The following is a 20,286-nucleotide window of genomic DNA, read 5'->3' as shown; positions in this document are numbered from 1 at the left end:
CCAAAGTCCAGGCAAGCTCTGAATGTAAGACACATCTCTAGGCACAGTTATGAAGGTAACATAAGTCTGTTTCCTGTCTATTTCCTCTCTTTGTATCCTGGCATCCACAGCCAGTGTTACAGATATAAGGAAGAAGGTAGAGAACCTCTCCACTCTGTCCCTGTTTTTTGCATAACTGCTGAGTAAATAGAAATAACCTGTAGCTTTCCTACTCTGGAAATTGTATTGTTTTATCTCTGGAGAGTAGAGTGGACAGCTTTAATTAAAGGCAGTTTGAAGTTATGTATTGAGAGATTTACAGGCATAATCTAATTTTCCCTATCATCTTCGCTTCTACTGTATATCCCCTGTCTTACATAAAGGGGGGTTACAACTTAATGAAATAAAAACTATCCAAGGGAGCCACAGGAGTGGCTAAATGAGGATTCACCTCTAGGTCTGAAAGCACATTTGAGGATTACTTACAATAAGCAAATAACCTGTTTGAGATGATAAATGTTAAGCCAGAATGGTCAAATGCTTTTTAATATAATTCTGTAAGAGGGTATTCATTCCAGTCATTTATAGGTAGGTAGGTAGACAAACACATTATTTCGGAATAACTTTAGATTCATAGATTCACTAAAAAGTAGCAAAGATTGCCCAGAGAATTCCCAAAACTGCCACCATTCACATGTTCACACATTACCCTATACTTTTCTCTAAAGTAAGAAACAATAATGTATTACTATTAATTACAATCCAGATTTTATTTGAACCTCACCATTTTTACATTACTCTGTTCCAGGATCCAGTTCAGGCTACCACATTGCACATAATTGTTGTCTCTCCATATTTTGGAGTGACAGTTTTTCATTCTTTCCTTGTTTTTGATGACTTTGACAGTCTTGAGGAGTATTGGTCAGGTATCCTGTAGAATACCCCATTTTTAAACTTTGTGGTTATTCTCAAGAATAGATTGGGATTATTGGTTTGGGTAAAGATTACCATAGAGGGGAAGTGTATTCTCATGATATCAGGGGTACATGATATCCAAAGGATGTCACTGAAAATCTTAACTGATTACTTGGTTAAGATAGGATTTGCCTAAACTCATCCTTATAGTTGTTATTTTTCCCTTAAGCTACTGCATTATTTGGAAGCAAGTTCCTAAGTATAGCCCACCTTCAGAGTCGTTTGGGAAGAATTAAACCCTTGTGGGGGTGGGCTGTCTACTTGTATTTGGAGTTTCTCTGTAAGAAAGTCATTTATATCTATGTGGACTCGTAAGTATTGATATAGTTTAGGTCATAGTCTAAAGCTATTATTTTATTGTTCAAACTGTTGCAGCTTTGGACTTTGTAGTCCTTTCAGGTTGGCTCCTGTGTCCTTTCTACATGCCTCCATTTTCCAATAGAACAGAAATTAGATGATGGAGAGAGGGAAGGGTTGTTGGAGAGCTATCATCAAGTGGATAAGGGAATAAGATCCAGAATCATGAGTATGGCAGGGGCCACTCTTGGACCTTAAGTAGGAGCCTTGAAAGTTCATTATAGTATCAGGAGGGGTGGATCCCAGTAGCTTGAGAGCAAAGCTTGCAGTTACTGTGAGTGACAGATAAACATGTTATGATTTCTAGTCACACACAACAAGGGTACTTACACGATAGTAGAGGGGGTTGTACCAGTACACACACACACACAAGAAAAATGCACTGAGTCATGTTCCTCAATGAAGCCGGAAGTATACAGGACAACCTCTTTCCCATAACCTCAATCTAGTGTGAGAATGATCTTTCATGGTAGAAATAAAGTCACTGGTAAAATGCAAAGAATCAAGTTTGCCTGAATGAAAAGGTAAAACTTAAAATTGAAGTAGTTTTGAAGGACAAGTTTATAGATGAGTAAAGTCAGCTAATTTCAAAGGCTCAAGGTTTGCTCATGTTTTTATGGGAACGAAAATATTGTGGTTGTGGGAAACCTTGGAGAAATAAGGAACCTTATGTAATGCTATGAATCAAACTGGACCACACTGAACACTGACCAAAAACAGTGATTAAATATCTTAGTGTTATGCTCAGAGAATTTTGAACCTGTGCTAAAAAAGAATCATCTGTAACCTGTTACCATTAGGGTCATCAAAAAGGCTGAGTACCTCCAACCTGATTTTAGTGAAGTTTGCTTAAATGGGTGTGATCCAGTGGTAGAATTGGCAGTGATACTTGATTTCTTTTTTTCTTTCCTTGGAGTCAAAGTGCTCGATTTGGGATGGGTCACATGTGATAGCTGTGTGATCTTGGGCATGTTGCTTAAGCTTGGCAGATAAGTATACAACAAATAATTGACTTAACCCCACCCATGTTACTTCATATATACTAAACCCATCCATGTTATTTCATATATACTAACACTCAAATGTTTATTTCCTACTTCTTTCTACAGTGCCAGATTCATCTCTCTAACTGCCTACTATAACTATTAGTTTCGCATCTAAATTCTCCCCACAATATCTGACCAACACAACCAGTTTTACATTTCTCATTAATAAAAAGCATTATCCTTAACTTGGAAACCCTTCTAGATTTTTCTTTTGCCTCCCTACTCTAAATCAAATGTGATTTACCTAGAATTGATAGTGTCACCTCTTAACCCTCAAATCCACACTGCTTCATTACTGCTGCTGTCTCTCCTAGTTTACGGGCTAAGATACTGCAGTTGCTTTCTAAATGGCCATCTGGCTTCCAGTCCTGTCTGGCGTATAGTAGTTTTTTCATAGTATTTCCTAAATGAATTTCATTAAGCAGTGATCCTGGGCCAGGATGGTCTTGTTAACAGGCAGTTCTGTTTTTAACTTCTTGGCTTAAAACCTTTCAGTGTTCTCCAATGGCTTTCAAGGTCAAACTAAAATCCTTTTACATATGAAAGTCTTTTATTTTTTTTCAGTACTCTTTCCCTTTCCCTTCTCTGCTCCTCCAAGCCCCCAAACTCCAGCATGCTTGGATACATACTGCATGTGCACATATACACATGCACACACCCACTAGCTATGCTGAAGTGCTTGAAGTAGATTGTCATCATACAAGTTTCCTATGCCTGGAATGCTCTACACAATCAACTACCATCCCTTCCTCATTTGGCCTTTATGACTCAGTTCAGAACACTAGGATGCTATGCCTGGTTCCTCTAAGTTTCCGTGGGAATCAGGTAGTTCTTGAAAGGCCTCTCTATCTCCAGTATTCTTCTGTAGAATAATCTGTTGTCATGGCAAACACTCATTGTTTGACAAGGGAGTCAGTTAATATGTTACCGTAGGAGGTTTTTGATCACTTGTCCTTCCTGATACTAAGAGAATAAATGCTTGTTCACTGAGAGATGTTCTTTGATTGCTGAAGGGATTTTTATTCTGAAGTTAATGTCTTTGCAAGATAGACCAGTATGAAAACCAGTTATCAAACAAGTCTCAAAAGGAAACATTTTTTTCTATTAAAATTTAATAAGGCTGTTTCCTCACAAGCTGACAGTTTGAAGTTATTCCAGCTGTGCTTCATTGGAATATGGAATCTAGAAACTGCATGTAAGTAAATTGTTGATATGCCAACCTATATTTATTGTAGATAACTAAGACAGGATTGGAAACAAAGGTTAGCCTCACTGGAATACATTTTCAAATCTGTTTAGGTTATTTTTATATCACCCATGACAGAAGCATTAAAAATTATTAAGCTGGAAGCAACACTTGGTCGGCTATTGATTTATTCCTAACATGCCTGTGCAGAAATACTAACCCAGACAACTTTGCTGTGAATTAGTAAATTGAGTTCCTCTAGTGTAAGACCCTTGAATTAAGTGTAAAGGGTCCATCATGTGCAAAATAAGCAATGAATTTTAAAGTAATTCGCCTCACTATTCTGATGTAGGAGCGGATAATAGAGGTCAAAATGGTTCAGTGTGTATTAAAATACTGTTACAAATTTAGGTCTTTAGAACAATAGGCACATTATACCATTTAATGTATAGTTTTAAGGCTTTAAGAACTTTCAGTGGGAAATAGCACAGAATATATTGCTTGATAATTACACTAGTGAAATACTTTGGCAAAAATGATTTGGACATCTACAGGCATACTTGTTTTGTACTTTGCTTTACTATGTTTTGCAGATACTGTTTTGTTTTTTTAATAATTGAGGATTTGTGGCAATCCTGCCTTGAATCAAGTGTCAGCACCCTTTTTCCAACAGCATTTGTTCCTTTCTTGTCTCTCACATTTGGATAATTCTTGGAATATTTCAAACTTTTTCATTATTTGTTATGGTGATTTGGTCATGATTTTGGCCTTTTGAAAGCTCAGGTGATGGTTAGCATTTCCTTGCAGTAAGGCATATTTTAATTAAGGAATGTACATTGTTTTTTTAAGGCATAATGCTATTACATTTTAATAGACTGCACTGTAGTGTAAATGTGACTCGTGCACTGGGAACACAAAGAGTTCATTTGACTCCTCCATTATTTGCAATATTCATTTTTATTGCAGTGGTCTGGAACTGAACTCCATATCTCCAAGATATGCCTTACTTGGGCTTATATACAAAGCACTGGCGGATACGAAGAAAAATGTGTAATTTAAAATTTGAGTTATTGCTCAGTAATGAAAATATGAAATCAAAAATGGAAATATTTAGACCAATTGTTTGGGATAAGAAAATCATGAATTATAGTCTTATTAATCCTCTTAATGACATGATCTCAAACCTACCTTCAGACCTTTTAATGTTCCTTCTTCATTGATTAAATACTTCTTCAGAATTCTGGGCAGGGAAAATAAATCATTGTCATTCTTGTAATTTGAGAACTGTACCCATTAGACCTTAAGGAGAATTTTAACGTGATATTAGTGACTATGATCAAAGAACAGGAAATATTTGCACCTTTTAAGTGATATGATTGGAATTATAAGATTGCATTGCCATATTATCAACTACAGCTGTCATTAGAATCATTGAAAAGAAAAGGTCAGAAAGTATAATTCATTCTCTGCCAACAATGAAGAGCACATCATTACTTCTCAGGCTGCCTAACCAGTGCTACAGAACCTGAAGTACTAAAAACTCTAGGATGAAAAAGTGCTGAGAGAGAAGATTGGGACATTTCATTTGTAATAGTTATGTTTTTATATTTTTACTCAAATTAATGATGAAAATATGTTTAAACCCAGGCTTGTCATAAAGCATTCAAGGTCTAAGGGTAAGTGCCTGACCATCATCAACTACGTACAGGATGACAAAACATGTTTGACCTGTGAGCTTGGTGAGCCATTGGGGAAGCAGCAAGCCTGTTTCCTTTACATTTGAAAGACTTGACTTAAGGAGAGGGGGGAGTAAATGTCAGGCTTTAGAGTTAATTTAGATGTAAAGGAAAATCATGTTCAAGGATTATAAAGATAACGAACACTCATTTTAGGTACACCATTTCATTCTGTGTTGGTGCCATTTATATTTCCTAGGGTTTTACAAACAAGTATCTCTTCATTGCAAAACCTTTAATTTTTTTCATCACTGGGTGAGTTAGCACAGGCATTAAAGAATTGGGTTTATTTCCAAATGTTGATTCTCTTGCATGCTAGTGAGTTAACTAGTTAATGGTAATGCAGCAAGGTCTTTTAGTGGACCTTCCATTAAATCAAGAGAAATGAATTACAAAGTTTTATTAATACTATGAAGGAAATAGTGGATGTATATGGCACTAGATAGGGTGGGGAGTGGAAGATCTAAAAGGTCAGGCAAATTATCCTTCACTGTATATAATTCCTAAAAGGCCTGTTTCAGGGTTACTTAATCTATTCTAAGATGATAGCTGATAAAGTTGGTATATGGCTTAATGAAAAACTGGCTTAGGATACATGGTACAGGCCCTACCACTGAAGACTTATAGAAAGGAATTTGGGTTGTATTCTAAAGAACAGTTGGAAAATTATTGAAAGGTTTGACATGGTCTGGTTTTAATATAAACAAACATGGCTGCTGCTTGGGGAACAGAAAGGCATACTTGATGGGAAAGAATAGGGAAGGCTTGTTTAAGCAAATTTAAAGTTACAGCATTTATGTAACCAAAACTAAATTTGGAGATAAATGTATGACAAAATGTTTTGTAGGTTTAAAACAATTACAGTAGTATAAGAGGAGAAGTAAGTGGTTAAATCATGAGATTCCTCAAGTACTAATTTAGGGTATATATATTTAAGTAAGTCAAAGAAGCATATTTTAATCTCAACTACTAATAGAATAACATGGCACAATAAAAAGTTACTAGATAAGAAAAATAATGAAAATTTATTATAAATGAGGTGGTAAAGAAAAAAACATGAAATACAGCATCAGGCCAGGTAACTATATCAACATTTAAATAATACTCATTATAGATTATCAGATGATTAAAAATTTCAGAAAATCCCATTATGTCTTTAGATACATTCAAAATGAGAACACATTGAAAAGATGGGAAGGGTATGATGCAAATATTAACCAGTATGTGGCAATGTTAATGTAAAATTAAATAGACTAAGCCTGTAAGTATTGAGACAGGAGCAGTTAATAATAATAAAAGGGTAATTGAACAAATTTGTATTACATAGTAACTTCAAAATGTAGGTAGAACTGAAAGAACAGGTAGGCTCAAATAGAAATCAATGCCTTTCTCAGTAATTAAAATAGCATTAAATTAAGCATATGGAATATCTGGACAACATGTAATTAGTTTGACCAAGTTGATCATTTTACAACAGTACACCCAATAACTGTACATGGAATATGTACATACAGACTTGAGCCATGCAACAATCCTCAGATTTATATCAGATTCTTTTACTACAGTGGAATTAAACTAGGAATAACAAAACTAGAAAGTAAAAGTTCGCAATTAAATATCTTCATGGGTCAAAGGAGAAAACGAAATTTAAAATAATTTGGAAATGACAAGTATCAATGGATTCAGCTGAAGCAATGTTTGGAGGGTAATTTGTAACTGAAAGCATATAATTTGGTGGGGGTTGGGTGGTGGTAAACCAATCATCTAACTCTCCATGTCAAGAGTATAGAAAACAGATCAAAATAGTAAAAATGGAAGCAGAGAACTTGCTTCAGCAAACATCCTTACACACAAACTAAAAATATATTGGCATTTTTCAATACATTGGACAAGGCTATGAGGACAGTGGTATAAAGGGAGCAAGGCAAACCCTGTAGAATGCTGCTACCTTATTCTCATGAGATTTTCTGGAACACATTGCAGGAGTTGCTTGGGTTAAAATCTGCAATCTCTGCATTAAGGTGAAATGGAGAGGACAGAAAGGACAAGGCCATTGAGGTTTATATGGATAGTGACAGGTGTGCATGTGGAGATCTCTAGTCTCCAAATGAGTCCTCATCACATCCCTTTAAGGATATTATGACAAATTCAAGAAGTGCTTAACCCCAAGCACAAAAATGAAAAACAACAGCAACTCTCAATCAACTTGCTTAAAGCTTGTGATCAAAAAAAAAAAAAGCTGGAACAGTGGTAAGAATGACAGCCAACTTAACTATCAGAAGCAATGCAAACCAGAAGATAGTACAGGATTGTTGGAAGTACTGAAAAACTATCAGCCTAGTATTCTGTATTCTATGTACTCAGAAATATAGCAGAAAGACTATTTCAGCTTCTAAAAAGCTGAAAAAATTCAACAGATATGTAATTTAAAAAAAAGATGTTCTCTTGGCAGAAGAAAACAAACAGATGGGACTCAGTCTACAAGTTAATAGCACGGAAAATGCTAATTACGTGGATAAGTATATAAAAGTTTTTTTACTATTTTGAAGGTGACCTGAAAGTTATAGTGTGACTTAAATGTACAAGTAAAATTTACAGCAATAGCAAAGGTCAAGTGGAAAGAAATGGAAGTGTACATATTGTGGAGGTAGTCTGATACTTTGATATAAAACCCAAAGCAACTGTTGAACATAACTAAAAATTACACATAAGGAAAAAAGTGGAATCATAAAACCAAAAGAAAGCAGAGGGGAAAAAGGGAAGCAAATGGGACAAGTAGGATTATAGATTTAAGCCCAACCATATCAATGATTACATTAAGTAATCAGACACCCCTGATTATAAGGCCCGTGATTGTCACACTGGATAAAGCAAGATCTTTATGCTCAAACTCACTGTAAACATAAAGATACAAATAGGTTAAATGTAAAAGGATGGAAAAAGAATAATACCAAAAGATTACAACTTGTTACATAAATTCCAGAAAAGTAGACTTCAGAACAAAGAATACTAGGCAAACATAAGAAAGAAAGAAATCCTACAATTTGCAGTAACATGGATGGAGCTAGAGGGTATTATGCTCAGTGAAATAAGTCAGGCGGAGAAAGATGAATACCAAATGATTTCCCTCATTTGTGGAGTATAACAACGAAGCAAAACTGAAGGAACAGAACAGCAGCAGACTCACAGCCTCCAAGAAGGCACTAGTGGTTACCAAAGCGGGGGGATGAGAGGGAGGGAGAAGGAGATTGAGGGGTATTGTGATTAGTGCACATGGTGTGTGGGAGGTTACAGGTAAGACAGTTTAGCACAGAGAAGATGGACTTTTGGCATCTTACTACACTGATGGACAGTGACTGAAATGGGGTATGGGGGGGACACAATATTAGGATGAATGTAGTAAGCACATTGTTTTTCTTGTGAAATCTTCATACCTTAATAAAAAAAGCAAATGCAAAAAACAAATACTAGGCATAATGTTAATTTCATAACAGTAAAGAGATCAGTAGATCACAAAAGCCTAACAATCTTTAAATGCTCATGGGTGTATTAGGCTTCAAAACATACAAAGCAAAAATTTAAAGAACTTCATCGCAAAAATACAGAAATCCACATTTAGAGATTTCTGCATCCCATGCTGTAAGTAGAAATATCAATAAGGATATGGATGTCTTGAAAAAGACTATCAGCCAGCTTGACCAAATTGACATTAGAACTCTACATATAACAAGAAAATATGCATTATTTTCAATTACACATAGAACATGTATGAAGATAGACTATCCATGGCACAAGTACATACTGTGTGATTCCATTTGTATGAAGTTCAAGAACAGACAGTTATAGTGATAGAAGTCAAAATAGTAATTACCTTTTGGGGCATGGTGCTGGTCATTGACTGGGCTGGGGCACAAGAAACCTAGGTTGCTAGAATTGTATATCTCAATCTGGATGTTGGTTACAGTTGTGTGTGTATGTTTTAAAAGTCACTTATCTATAGCTTTTTTTTGCACTTCACTATATAAATGTTATAACTCAAAATACAGTTGCCCCATGAACAACATGTGTTTGAGCTGCCCAGGCCCACTTACACGCAGATTTTCTTCAATAAATGTATTAAATTTTTTTGAAGTTCTGTGACAATTTGAAAATTTTTCTTTTCTCTAGTTCACTTTGTTATCAGAACACAGCACATAATATATAAAACACAAAATACGTGTTAATCAACTGTTACTGGTAAGGCTTCTATAGTCAACGGTAGGCTGGCTATTAGTAAAGTTTTTAGGGAGCCAAAAATTACATGCAGATTTTTGACAGCAGAGGGCTGGTACCCTTAATACCACATTGTTCAAAAGGTCAACTGTAGTATTCACCTAGAAATACAAATAATATAGGGAATATAATAATAAAATATTGAAGAATACATGCCTATGTAGGAATTTTAAAGAACTTTATTTTTGGAATGATTTTAGATATACAGAAAAGTTGCAAAGATAATAGATGTCTCATAACCCCGTCCAGTTTTTCACATGTTAGTATCCTATGTTACCATAATAAATGTGTAAAAACCAGTAACAAATATTTTCACATTACTATTAACTGAATTCCAGATTTTATATGAATTGTACCAGTTTTTCCACTAATGACCTCTTTCTATTCCAACATCCATTACAGGGTACTTGCATTGCATATAGTTGTCTCCACCTTCTCTTCTGGTCTGTGACAGTTTCTCTTGTTTTTCACAACCTTGACAGTCTTCAGGATTACTGGCCAGATATCCTCCTATAGGATGACCCTCATTTTGGATTTATCTATTATTTGTGTGATTAGACTGGGGTTATGAGTTCTGAAAAGCTACCACAGAAACAAAGTGCCCTTCTCATTACACCATATCAGGAAGTGCATAATATTCATTCACATGGCATTACTGGTGATGTTAATTATCACTTGGTTAAGATTGTTTTTGCCAGATTTCTCCACCGTAAAACTTATTATTTTTTCCTTTTGTAAGTAAGTCACAAAGTCTAACATACCCTCAAGGGAAGAGGGAAGACTATGCTCCACTTCCCAGAGGGCTGAGTATGATACATGTATTATGTGGGATTGTCTTTTATTTTACGTTTATTCAGTCATTTATATCTGTATGGACTTCTGTGTATTTATTTTTATGAAATGTATTTATAAATATAAAAATACTTAAATATTTTACATTTGGGTTATATTTCTGTACTACATTGTATATTTTGTTGCTCAAATAGTTCTAGTTTTGGCCATTGGAAATTCTTTTTGGTTGGCTTCTGTGTCCCTTTGAAATGTCCCCATCCTTTTGTCTTCTGAGCACTTCTTTAATTTCTGGTACTATGATGATGCTCTAGGCTCATCTTGTATTTTCCTTGCCGCAGCCATAATCAGCTATTTTCCCAGTTCTTACTAAAGAATGGTATTTGGAAACCATGATCTGGGTGCTAGGCTATATAGAAATTTAGCATATGCAAAATGGAATTTCAATTAAGAGAACAATTATGATTTACTTAATAAATGGTGCTAGGTATCCATATGAAAACCCATCGAAAAAGGTTAAATTTCCACCTCATTACTACTTGCTAAAAGCAAAATCATAAATCTGTTTGGGTTAAAACAATGAATATTAAAGCAAAAATATTCCAAAATGTAATTTGGGTGTAGGAATTAAGAAATAGAGACCTTCTTAAGTTTCTTAAGCAGGAATCCTCAAAACTATAAGGGAAAAGATGAACATTCTTCTGAATAATTTTTTTATATATGGCAATAGACAAGACACAAAATGTAAAAAGGATAGATGATAAGGTAGGAAAATTAGAAACAGGCAATTTCTCTAACTATAAAAAGATCCTACAAATTAATAGCATAATGATAATCCAACAGATAATGAATGAACACAGATCAGTACGTTGAAAAGGAAGTCAATTAGTGGATATGTGAAAATTGATTTAATTTCACTGGTAGATAGGGAAATCCAAATTAATAGTAAATATATTTCACTCATCAGATTGTAGATATTTTAAACAGTAATAATATTCAGGGCTATCAAACAAAAGCAGAAACTCATGTACTTTGAGTAGAGATATCTTTGTATCAGCAGAGAGGAAAATCTCAAGGAATACAGCCCAATCTTTCAGTACTGGCTAATTTGAGAGTTAAAATAAGGAGAGGCGAAGAGGATATCATTAGTATTTTAAAATATAATTTAAATGCTCTTTAAGCTTTTTTGTTTATTTGTTACAGCAAATATAATTTGAAAAGATAAAATCAAGGCAGTGAATAAAAAACAAAAACGATTGTAGTATATTAGGTAAAAGATGCTAGTGACCTGAACCAGGGTGGTAACTGTGGAGCTGGAGACAAGTGAATGTACACGAGATATGGTTTGGAATTTGAATACTGCTGAATGATGAATTGGAAGATAGAGATGATGGAGAAGGAAGACCCAACGATGGCCACTGGATTTCTAGCTTGAGTAAGTGGATGGCAGTGTTGTACACTGAGGTAGGGAACACTCAGGTAGAACCAGCAGTGGAGAAGAATTTGAAGTTCCACTTAAATATACTGAGATGGGCTATCCAAATGGGAAAACAAATGGCCAATTGGATCTATGAGACGGGAGTTCAAAGGAGAAGTTGGAGGCTGCAGATTCAAATTTGGAGGTCATCAGTGTGTATAGCATTCCACTTCTAGAGATTTGTCATGTAAAAATAAGTCCCACAGAATGTAAATTAGTTCAACCATTGTGGAAAGCAGTATGGAGGTTCCTCAAAATGCTCAAAATAGAAAAACAATTTGACCAAGGAATTCCACTTCTAGGAATTTACCCTAAGAATGCAGCACTCCAGTTTGAAAAAGACAGATGCACCCCTATGTTTATCGCTGCACTATTTACAATAGCCAAGAAATGGAAGCAACCTAAGTGTCCATCAGTAGATGAATGGATAAAGAAGATGCGGTACATATACACAATGGAATATTACTCAGCCATAAGAAGAAAACAAATCCTACAATTTGCTAACATGGATGGAGCTAGAGGGTATTATGCTCAGTGAAATAAGCCAGGCAGGAAAGACAAGTACCAAATGATTTCACTCATATGTGGAGTATCAGAACAAAGGAAAATTGAAGGAACAAAACACAGCAGCAGAATCAGACCCCAAGAATGGACTAATAGTTACTAAAGGGAAAGGGACTGGGGAGGATGGGTTGGAAGGGAGCGACAAGGGTAGGGACAAAGAAAGGGGGCAGTACGATTAGCATGAATAGTGTGAGGGGGGGGCACGGGGAGGGCTGTGCAACACAGAGAAGACAAGTAGTGATTTTACAGCATCTTACTATGCTGATGGACAGTGACTGTGAAGGGTTATGTGGGGGGGACTTGGTGAAGTGGGGAGCCTAGTAAACATAATGTTCTTCATGTAATTGTAGATTAATGATACCAAAAAAAAAAGGACATTAGGTAAAAATTAAATCTGTATAAACTATTAACTTTAGTTAATGATAATGTATCGATCTTGTTGCCACATTAATTGTAACGAATGTAACATACTAATATAAAATATTAATGATAAGGAAAAATAGGTTTGGGCTATACACAAACTCTCCTATTTTTGTAATTTTTCTGTAAGTCTAAAACTATTCTAAAATAAAAAATTTATTTAAAGAAAAAAAAAGTAAGTCCCACAAACGTACATACCAGAGTATAGAAGAATGTTACTGCACCATTTGTTCTTGACAGCAAAAAAATATAAATCCAAACATTCAGAAAGGATTTGTTGGGTTATTCTTGGTATTTAAAAAGAATGAAGGATTTCTACACTTACTGACCAAATGACAAAAATCACATATTAAATGTTAGAAGCAACACAAAAACAAGTTGCAAGAGTACTTTCAGTAATGATGGGAGAGTAAATTTTTCTCCTGTTTTAATCAGTTATAATTTTAAGATTAAACAATTATATTTATCCATATATCTATCCATCTATGTATCTATATAGATATCTACCTATATAGATACAGTGTTGTGTTCAATTGAACTGGACTTAAGGACTGAAGGTGATGCACAACACACCTTCACAGCCTTGTTGGCAAAAAGTGACAGAGATTTGAGTTCAAGGCTGGAAAATTTAAATAGGAAACCCAGGCAATGAGAACCACAAAAAGAATGAGTTAGAAGTTCTACCAAAACTATGACATAGCTGAACTATGACAGAGAGAACCTCCCTGGAGCCTGGTGTAAAAGCAAACAAATACCAGACAGGAATCTAGTCCTAAAAGGTAAAACTACTCAAACTATATCCATGACTTTGATGCTTTACTTAAATGAGTGCATTCCCCACTGTATACATCATGATTGGCAGAAAGCTGAAACTTACAAGCTTGAAATATCAGAGCACAACCCAAATTTGACAGAGCAGCTGGAAATTAGAGGAGATACCCTACAGCCAAGGAAACCACAGAAAAGGGTGATCCCCATCACTGACTGACCAAAAATTGAATAGGTAAAGGGTGGTTTAAGCCACAGCGAACCAGGCTGAAAGAGCAGCTGTGAGAAACTATGAGCAGAGGTAGCAACAACTGCAAACACAAGAGAGGAAATGTTGGCAGTTTGAATCTAGACAAGTTAGAACTAACAACCCCCCCTCCCCGGAATCAATAATCCTCAAAATTAAACAATAGAATCCATAGTCATTACAGTATATTAACAACAATGTCCAGTTTTCAATTAAAAATTACTAAGCATGTAAAGAAATAGGAAGAAAAGTTGGAGAAAAGGCACTCAATATAAAGGGGCTGATTTCAGCAAACACTTCAAAACTTCTTTGTTGAAATTATAATTATATTGATTGATGTTAGAGTGTTAAAGCTGCTTGGGTTCTGGAGATAAATACCATTTGATCATGAAAGCTGTACTGTACATATTTTTTTACAGTTTTTCATGGAAACTATACATTTTAAAATTGGGTTTCATATAAGATCCTTTCCCCATGGCAAATCACAAAAGCTATTGCTATTAGCATTCTTTCTTCTGTTATTTCAGATTTAAAAAATCAGATATTTGTACTGAAATATAAACTCCATAAATGTGGAGATGTGTTTATTTTGTATCCCTAGTGACTACTACAGTGTCTGACATAGAGTAGGTGCTCAATTACTATTTATTGAATGAAGGAATAATGAATGACTAAAAACTGAAATGAGTTGAAATGAGTATCTGGCTCCATGAAATAAGAATTACAGATATTTTCCCTCCAAAATGAGGTAATCAAGGGCCTGATTATGTAAAACTAGTTGTTAATCTTGTTTTTGTATCCATGTCTGTTTTAGATTTCTACATAGAAACTCAGAAGTAGAAAAAATTCATCAACACTAGCTCAATATTGATAGATATGAATTTTAAAATGTAAGATACAGGAGGGGTACTGTTAAATTTGTGGATCAAAATAATTTATAGGGCATAATGTTAGTTAAAACATAATGGATGAATATATACTTAAAATTTTTTAAAAACATATTTGAACCTTTGATCTTTCAGTTTAATGACTTTAATCGCTCACTAATATGTTGATTAAGTAAACATACAAGTTAGTACACTCAAAGGAAAAATAATGACCATAGTTATGTACTAATGAGTAGACCCTAGGAAAGATATCAGCAAAGCATGTATTTGTCATGTAGAAATTCTCTTTAATATCGTATATAGCATGTTCTTAGCCTTTAGGTCACTAGAGGGTGCCAGTGTTTCAGACCAACACAATTCAGATTATTTCTGCTTTAGTACCAGAAAGTGCCAATCATAATCTGATAGCCAAAGTCCTATTGTGTGACTCCTCAGATCCCCCAAATCACTTGTTTGCAAAGTGAATAATTACAAAGTGGGCAACTTGGAACAAAATGCTGATGGGAGGAATTTGTTGCATGAACGATCTGAAATGCAACACATGTTGTGCATTGATGTAGAGGTGAGTAAAAAGGCTAATATTAACTCTTTAATACTACATATCCTGATGTTTGTTACTCTTATTAATTCCAATTTACTACAGCATGCACTGTAACAGGGGAAGTAAAATGTCAAAAGGTCAAATATTCATATATAAAGAATTTTTTTATGGAACTAGAGAGATGTTAAGTTTGCTTTTGGCTTTGTGAATCATGGAAAGGATGGGAGAATATATTTGTAAATGATATATCCAGTAAGTGGTTAACATCCAAAATACATAAAGAACCCATACACCTCAACACCAAAAAACAAATAACCTGATTAAGAAATGGACAAAGAACCTGAATAGACATTTTTCCCAAAGAAGATGTATAGATGGCCAATAGGCACATGAAAAGATGTTCCATATCACTAATCAGGGAAACACACATCAAAACCACAAGGAGATATCACCTCTCACCAGTCAGAATGGCTACTATCCAAAAGACAAGAAATAACAAGTGTTATTGAAAATGTAGAGAATGTGGAACCCTTCTACACAATTGGTTAATGTAAATTGGTGCAGACACTGTAGAAAGCAATATTCCTCAAAAAACTAAAAATAGCAATACCGTATGATCCAAAAATTTCACTTTTAGTAATTTACTCAAAGAAATCTCTGATTTGAAAGGATATATGCACTCCTACAGTTATTGCCTCATTATTTACAATAGCCAAGATATGGAAACAAAGTATCCATCAATAGATGAATGGATAAAGAAGAGGTGGTACATATATACAACAGAATATTATTGCCATTTGTAACAATATGAATGGACATAGAGGGTATGCTGGGTAAGATAAGCCAGGCAGAGAAAGACAAATATTATATGATTTCACTTATGTATGGAATCTAAACAAAACAAAGCAAAATAAAACAAAATGAACAAAACAGCAATAGACTCAGACACAGAAGTGACTGGTGGTTACCATGTGAGAGCGGTTGGGCTGAGTGGGTGAAACAAGTGAAGGGGATAAAGCATAAAATCTCAATCATAATATAAATTAGTCACAGGGATGAAAGTACAGCATAAAGAAAGTAGTCAATAGTTCTGTAATATCTTTCTAAGTTGACAGTAACTACACTAGTTGGGATGAGGATTTAATAATGTATATAACTGTTGAATCATTATATTGTATACTTGAAACCATTATAATATTGTATAGCAACTATACTTCAATTTTAAAAAAATCAAAAGTCTTAATTTTTAAATAAAATATATTGCTTGAATTTTAGTGCTGAAAAATTTGATACATACGTTCATCCAAATACATAAGATGTATACATAGGTAATTAAGAATACAATCAAATGTTATTTCACTTTTTAAATGACATTCTAGGAAAACGCTTTCCCAGTATAGGTTTGAGATTAATTCCAACTAGTAATACAAAAGTTTAGGGAAAATTTTAAAAGCAAACCGCTTCACTATTCCTTCCTAGATATTTTTTTTATTACAAACATGACATTTTAAAAGAGAAATAAAATTCAAAAGTGCAAAAAATTCTTAAATGGCAACAAAACTAATTAAGTGAAATTGATGTGACTGATGAATGTTAAAACAGTTTGTTGCATTTTCATTTTTTCTTTCGAAAACGGTATGACCCTATAATGATAGAGCAATATAACACTATAATATTTTTTCAAGCTCTCATCAAGAAAACAAGAGCACAAAAAGAAAGCAGGGGAACACATTCCATCCCTATCTCCTACCCTCATTTACTCCCCGAGAGAATACCAGCTATGTAAGCTAGGAAAAGCAAAGAAACCGGATTTGTTCTAAAAGTCAATCTGAATTTGGAATAATGGTCCTCATAGTGCTGTACGACTAGGTCTAATTTCCTAAATGCAAGAAAAAAAATGAAGTTTGTAAATAATTTTAAAAAATGTTTTTCCCCTGGACAATGTGAAGAGGCAGAAAAAACAGGCCCTCTCTAGAACTGGTCTTACCGTTTCACCTGCTGAGAGTGACTATGGTATCCATGTAAAGAACACTGACTCAAATAAGATGGTAACTGGGGAACTGCTGAAAGACCTTGGGCATATCCTTCCACATCATGGAGACTCGGCTCACTGTAAAAGGGGAGCAGTAGTAATAGCGACAGACCTTGGAGGTTCTCTGGAAAAATAGGAAAATGTATAAAAGATGTTACCAGGCAATTACTCCCATTGTTACTAAACGTGAAGGCCATCACAGTCCTAATTGCCATGAACATGGGCAAGCGGGTGGAGAATGTTGGGAGGCTGTGCAACAGCCTGCCTCTCTACTCCGCTCCCTCTCTCTCCAGCTCCATTGGCTGGCAGCGCTTGACCTCACTACCTTTGAAATGCAAGTAGCTGCCCCTACCTCTAGTCATTTTTGCCCAGGCTCACTTTTTAAAGAGGGGAAGGAGAATTTAGGTGGGGGTGACAATTGGGATTCCTTCATCTTTGAATTCTACCATCATAGTTTATTTCCGTGTACCTATTCCCCAAGGTCAAGGCACTAGTAGTATTACAGTTGCAGCGTGCCTGGGAACAGAGCAGTTTGGTCTGCTCTTGATTATTCTAGGGTCGCTAAGTAGAAATGGAAAAAAATTCGTGCTCAGCTATACGAAGGGTGTGGTTTGCCTAAATTGCTTCTGAGAGGCGAGTTACACTTGCCAGGGTTACCAAAGAGCTTCAGAGGGAGGATCCGATCTGTATAAACGTCTGTGGATGGAGAAAGAACCTCAGGTCTGTCTTGGCAACTTGTCAGGAAAGCCAGTGAGGCATTTTAGCTCCCGCGGTCCAAGGACGCTCCTGTGGCAAAGAATAGGAGTTGGCGCGGGCGGGCAGGGCGGGCTGGCTGGGCGTCCCGGCCGGCCAGGAGCTTGGGCATTTCCAGGGGAGTCCTCCTGGGAGTTCTCCCGGCCCGGGCGGCCAGGGCAGCGGCCACGCCGCAGGCAGGAGACGCGCTCAGTTTCTCGTCCATCCTCCTCCCACCGCGCTCACGCCCACACCCACCGGCGCCCCGCCCCGCTCGGTCTTATAGAGGCCCCGACACCCCGGCGCGGCAAGGCGCTGGAGGCTTCCCGGAGTCGACGGCGCGGCTCGCGCGCGGCCCGAAAGCCCAGGCGCCGCGGCGGCTGCGCCCCGCATCATGGAGGGCAGCCCGGCCCCAGCGCCGGCCGCCACCGACCTCCGCCGCCGCCCGCGCCGCGCCCGCCGGCTCCCGCTGCCGCTCTCCCGGCGCCGTCCTCTCCTCACCTCGAAGCCAGCATGAAGGAGACCCAGGGCGACGGGAGAGCCCGTTTCTGCACCCGCCTCAACCATTCCTACCCGGGCATGTGGCCGCCCGAGCGCTCTGCCGAGGCGCAGGGCAACCTCACGCACCCCGCGGGACCCAGCGAGGACTGCGGCTCGGTGTCCGTAGCCTTCCCGATCACCATGCTCATCACCGGCTTCGTGGGAAACGCGCTGGCCATGCTGCTGGTGTCGCAGAGCTACCGGCGCCGGGAGAGCAAGCGCAAGAAGTCGTTCCTGCTGTGCATCGGCTGGCTAGCTCTCACCGACCTGGTGGGGCAGCTGCTCACCAGCCCGGTGGTCATCGTCGTGTACCTGTCGGAGCAGCGCTGGGAGCACCTGGACCCATCCGGGAGGCTGTGCACCTTCTTCGGTCTGACCATGACTGTCTTTGGGCTCTCCTCGCTCTTCATCGCTAGCGCTATGGCCGTCGAGCGGGCGCTGGCCATCCGGGCGCCGCACTGGTACGCGAGCCACATGAAGACGCGCGCCACCCGCGCGGTGCTGCTGGGCGTGTGGCTGGCGGTGCTGGCCTTTGCCCTGTTGCCAGTGCTGGGCGTAGGTCAGTACACCATCCAGTGGCCTGGGACATGGTGCTTCATTAGCACCGGGGCACGGGTCAATGGGACTAGCTCACCTCACAACTGGGGCAATCTTTTCTTCGCCTCCTCTTTTGCCTTCCTGGGGCTCTCTGCGCTGGCTGTCACCTTCGCCTGCAACCTGGCCACCATTAAGGCCCTGGTGTCCCGCTGCCGGGCTAAGGCTACGGCGTCACAGTCCAGTGCCCAGTGGGGCAGGATCACGACCGAGACGGCCATCCAGCTCATGGGAATCATGTGTGTGCTGTCGATCTGCTGGTCGCCGTTGCTGGTAGGTAGTTCCAGTTTATGGGGAGGTCAGAGTGGGTGTAAGTGAGGACGGGTACTGGTTATTTCTTGAAGGGCTAGCACCTGTTAGGGGCGTGTTTGCAACCACAGCATTGGATAGGCCTCTGCCCGCATGATCTTGATTGCAGCATCCGAGTTGAGCTCCTCACTTACTTCCTGAGCACCTTCTGAGTGCCAGGCATCACGTTGGCTCTACTTAGGCACCCATGGAGACCACAAGGCTGCTCACATTCTAATTGGAGAGAGTAGGAGGTTACCCAGGTGTCATTTCAGTACCTATGCAATGGTAGAGATTTCCCCTGAGTGCCCTGGGAGAAGAATGGTGATGACAGCTGTAGCTTGGTGCTCTAGGTTTTCTCTTTTCAGATATCTCTCACATATTGGAGATTTTTTCAGTCTGCAGAAGTACCCTGCCTGTGACCGCAGGCAGCCACTACCTTCTTGCAGCTTCTGAGCCATTGCTATGCTATCATAGCCTGTGCTAACCTACCTTGCAGGCTCACACTTGACTGAAGGCAGGAGGGTGAAGATGCATCTTGCTGCTGCGGCCAGCCTTAGCTCTTTGGAATGGTGCTGTACCATCTAGGAAGTGCCTAAACTGACTGTCAGTTTGTGGGACCCCGAGACCTGATGACAACAATACAGGGCTTCTGCAAGGACAGTCCTGGGATAGGAGGGAGAGGTTTCTGCACTTCCCAGCTCTTCACAGCTCCACACAGCCTGAGATCAAGTGATGTTTCCACATGCGTCTTGTCTGACACACGCTCTTAACTTGTACTTCGAAGGTTTCTTGTGTTACTTTTAGTTAGAGACTTTTGTAGGTGAGTGCTGTTTATTAATTCCTTATGAATGGA

The 20,286-nt window shown here is 38.0% G+C and overlaps 1 protein-coding gene across 9 annotated transcripts in view; it reads left to right on the top strand.

Annotated features, from left to right (window-relative positions):
- The first annotated feature begins 18,117 nt into the window (after window positions 1-18,117).
- PTGER3 (prostaglandin E receptor 3) overlaps window positions 18,118-20,286 on the top strand; it is a 169,744-nt gene continuing 167,575 nt past the window's right edge. For 2 of the 9 annotated variants that reach the window (XM_037024297.2, XM_037024298.2), the window contains exon 1: window positions 18,121-19,415. In XM_037024297.2, the coding sequence (XP_036880192.1) occupies window positions 18,522-19,415 (894 nt within the window). In that variant the 5' untranslated portion in view covers window positions 18,121-18,521. Of the gene's footprint in view, window positions 19,416-20,286 lie in introns of all 9 variants that reach the window. The other 7 variants (XM_017661144.3, XM_073234123.1, XM_037024296.2 and 4 more) reach the window with 6 other exon arrangements.

The sequence above is a fragment of the Manis javanica genome, chromosome 4 (genome assembly GCF_040802235.1).
Source record: "Manis javanica isolate MJ-LG chromosome 4, MJ_LKY, whole genome shotgun sequence".
In the NCBI taxonomy this organism is placed as follows: domain Eukaryota; kingdom Metazoa; phylum Chordata; class Mammalia; order Pholidota; family Manidae; genus Manis; species Manis javanica.
This window is presented reverse-complemented; position numbering and strand designations above follow the sequence as displayed.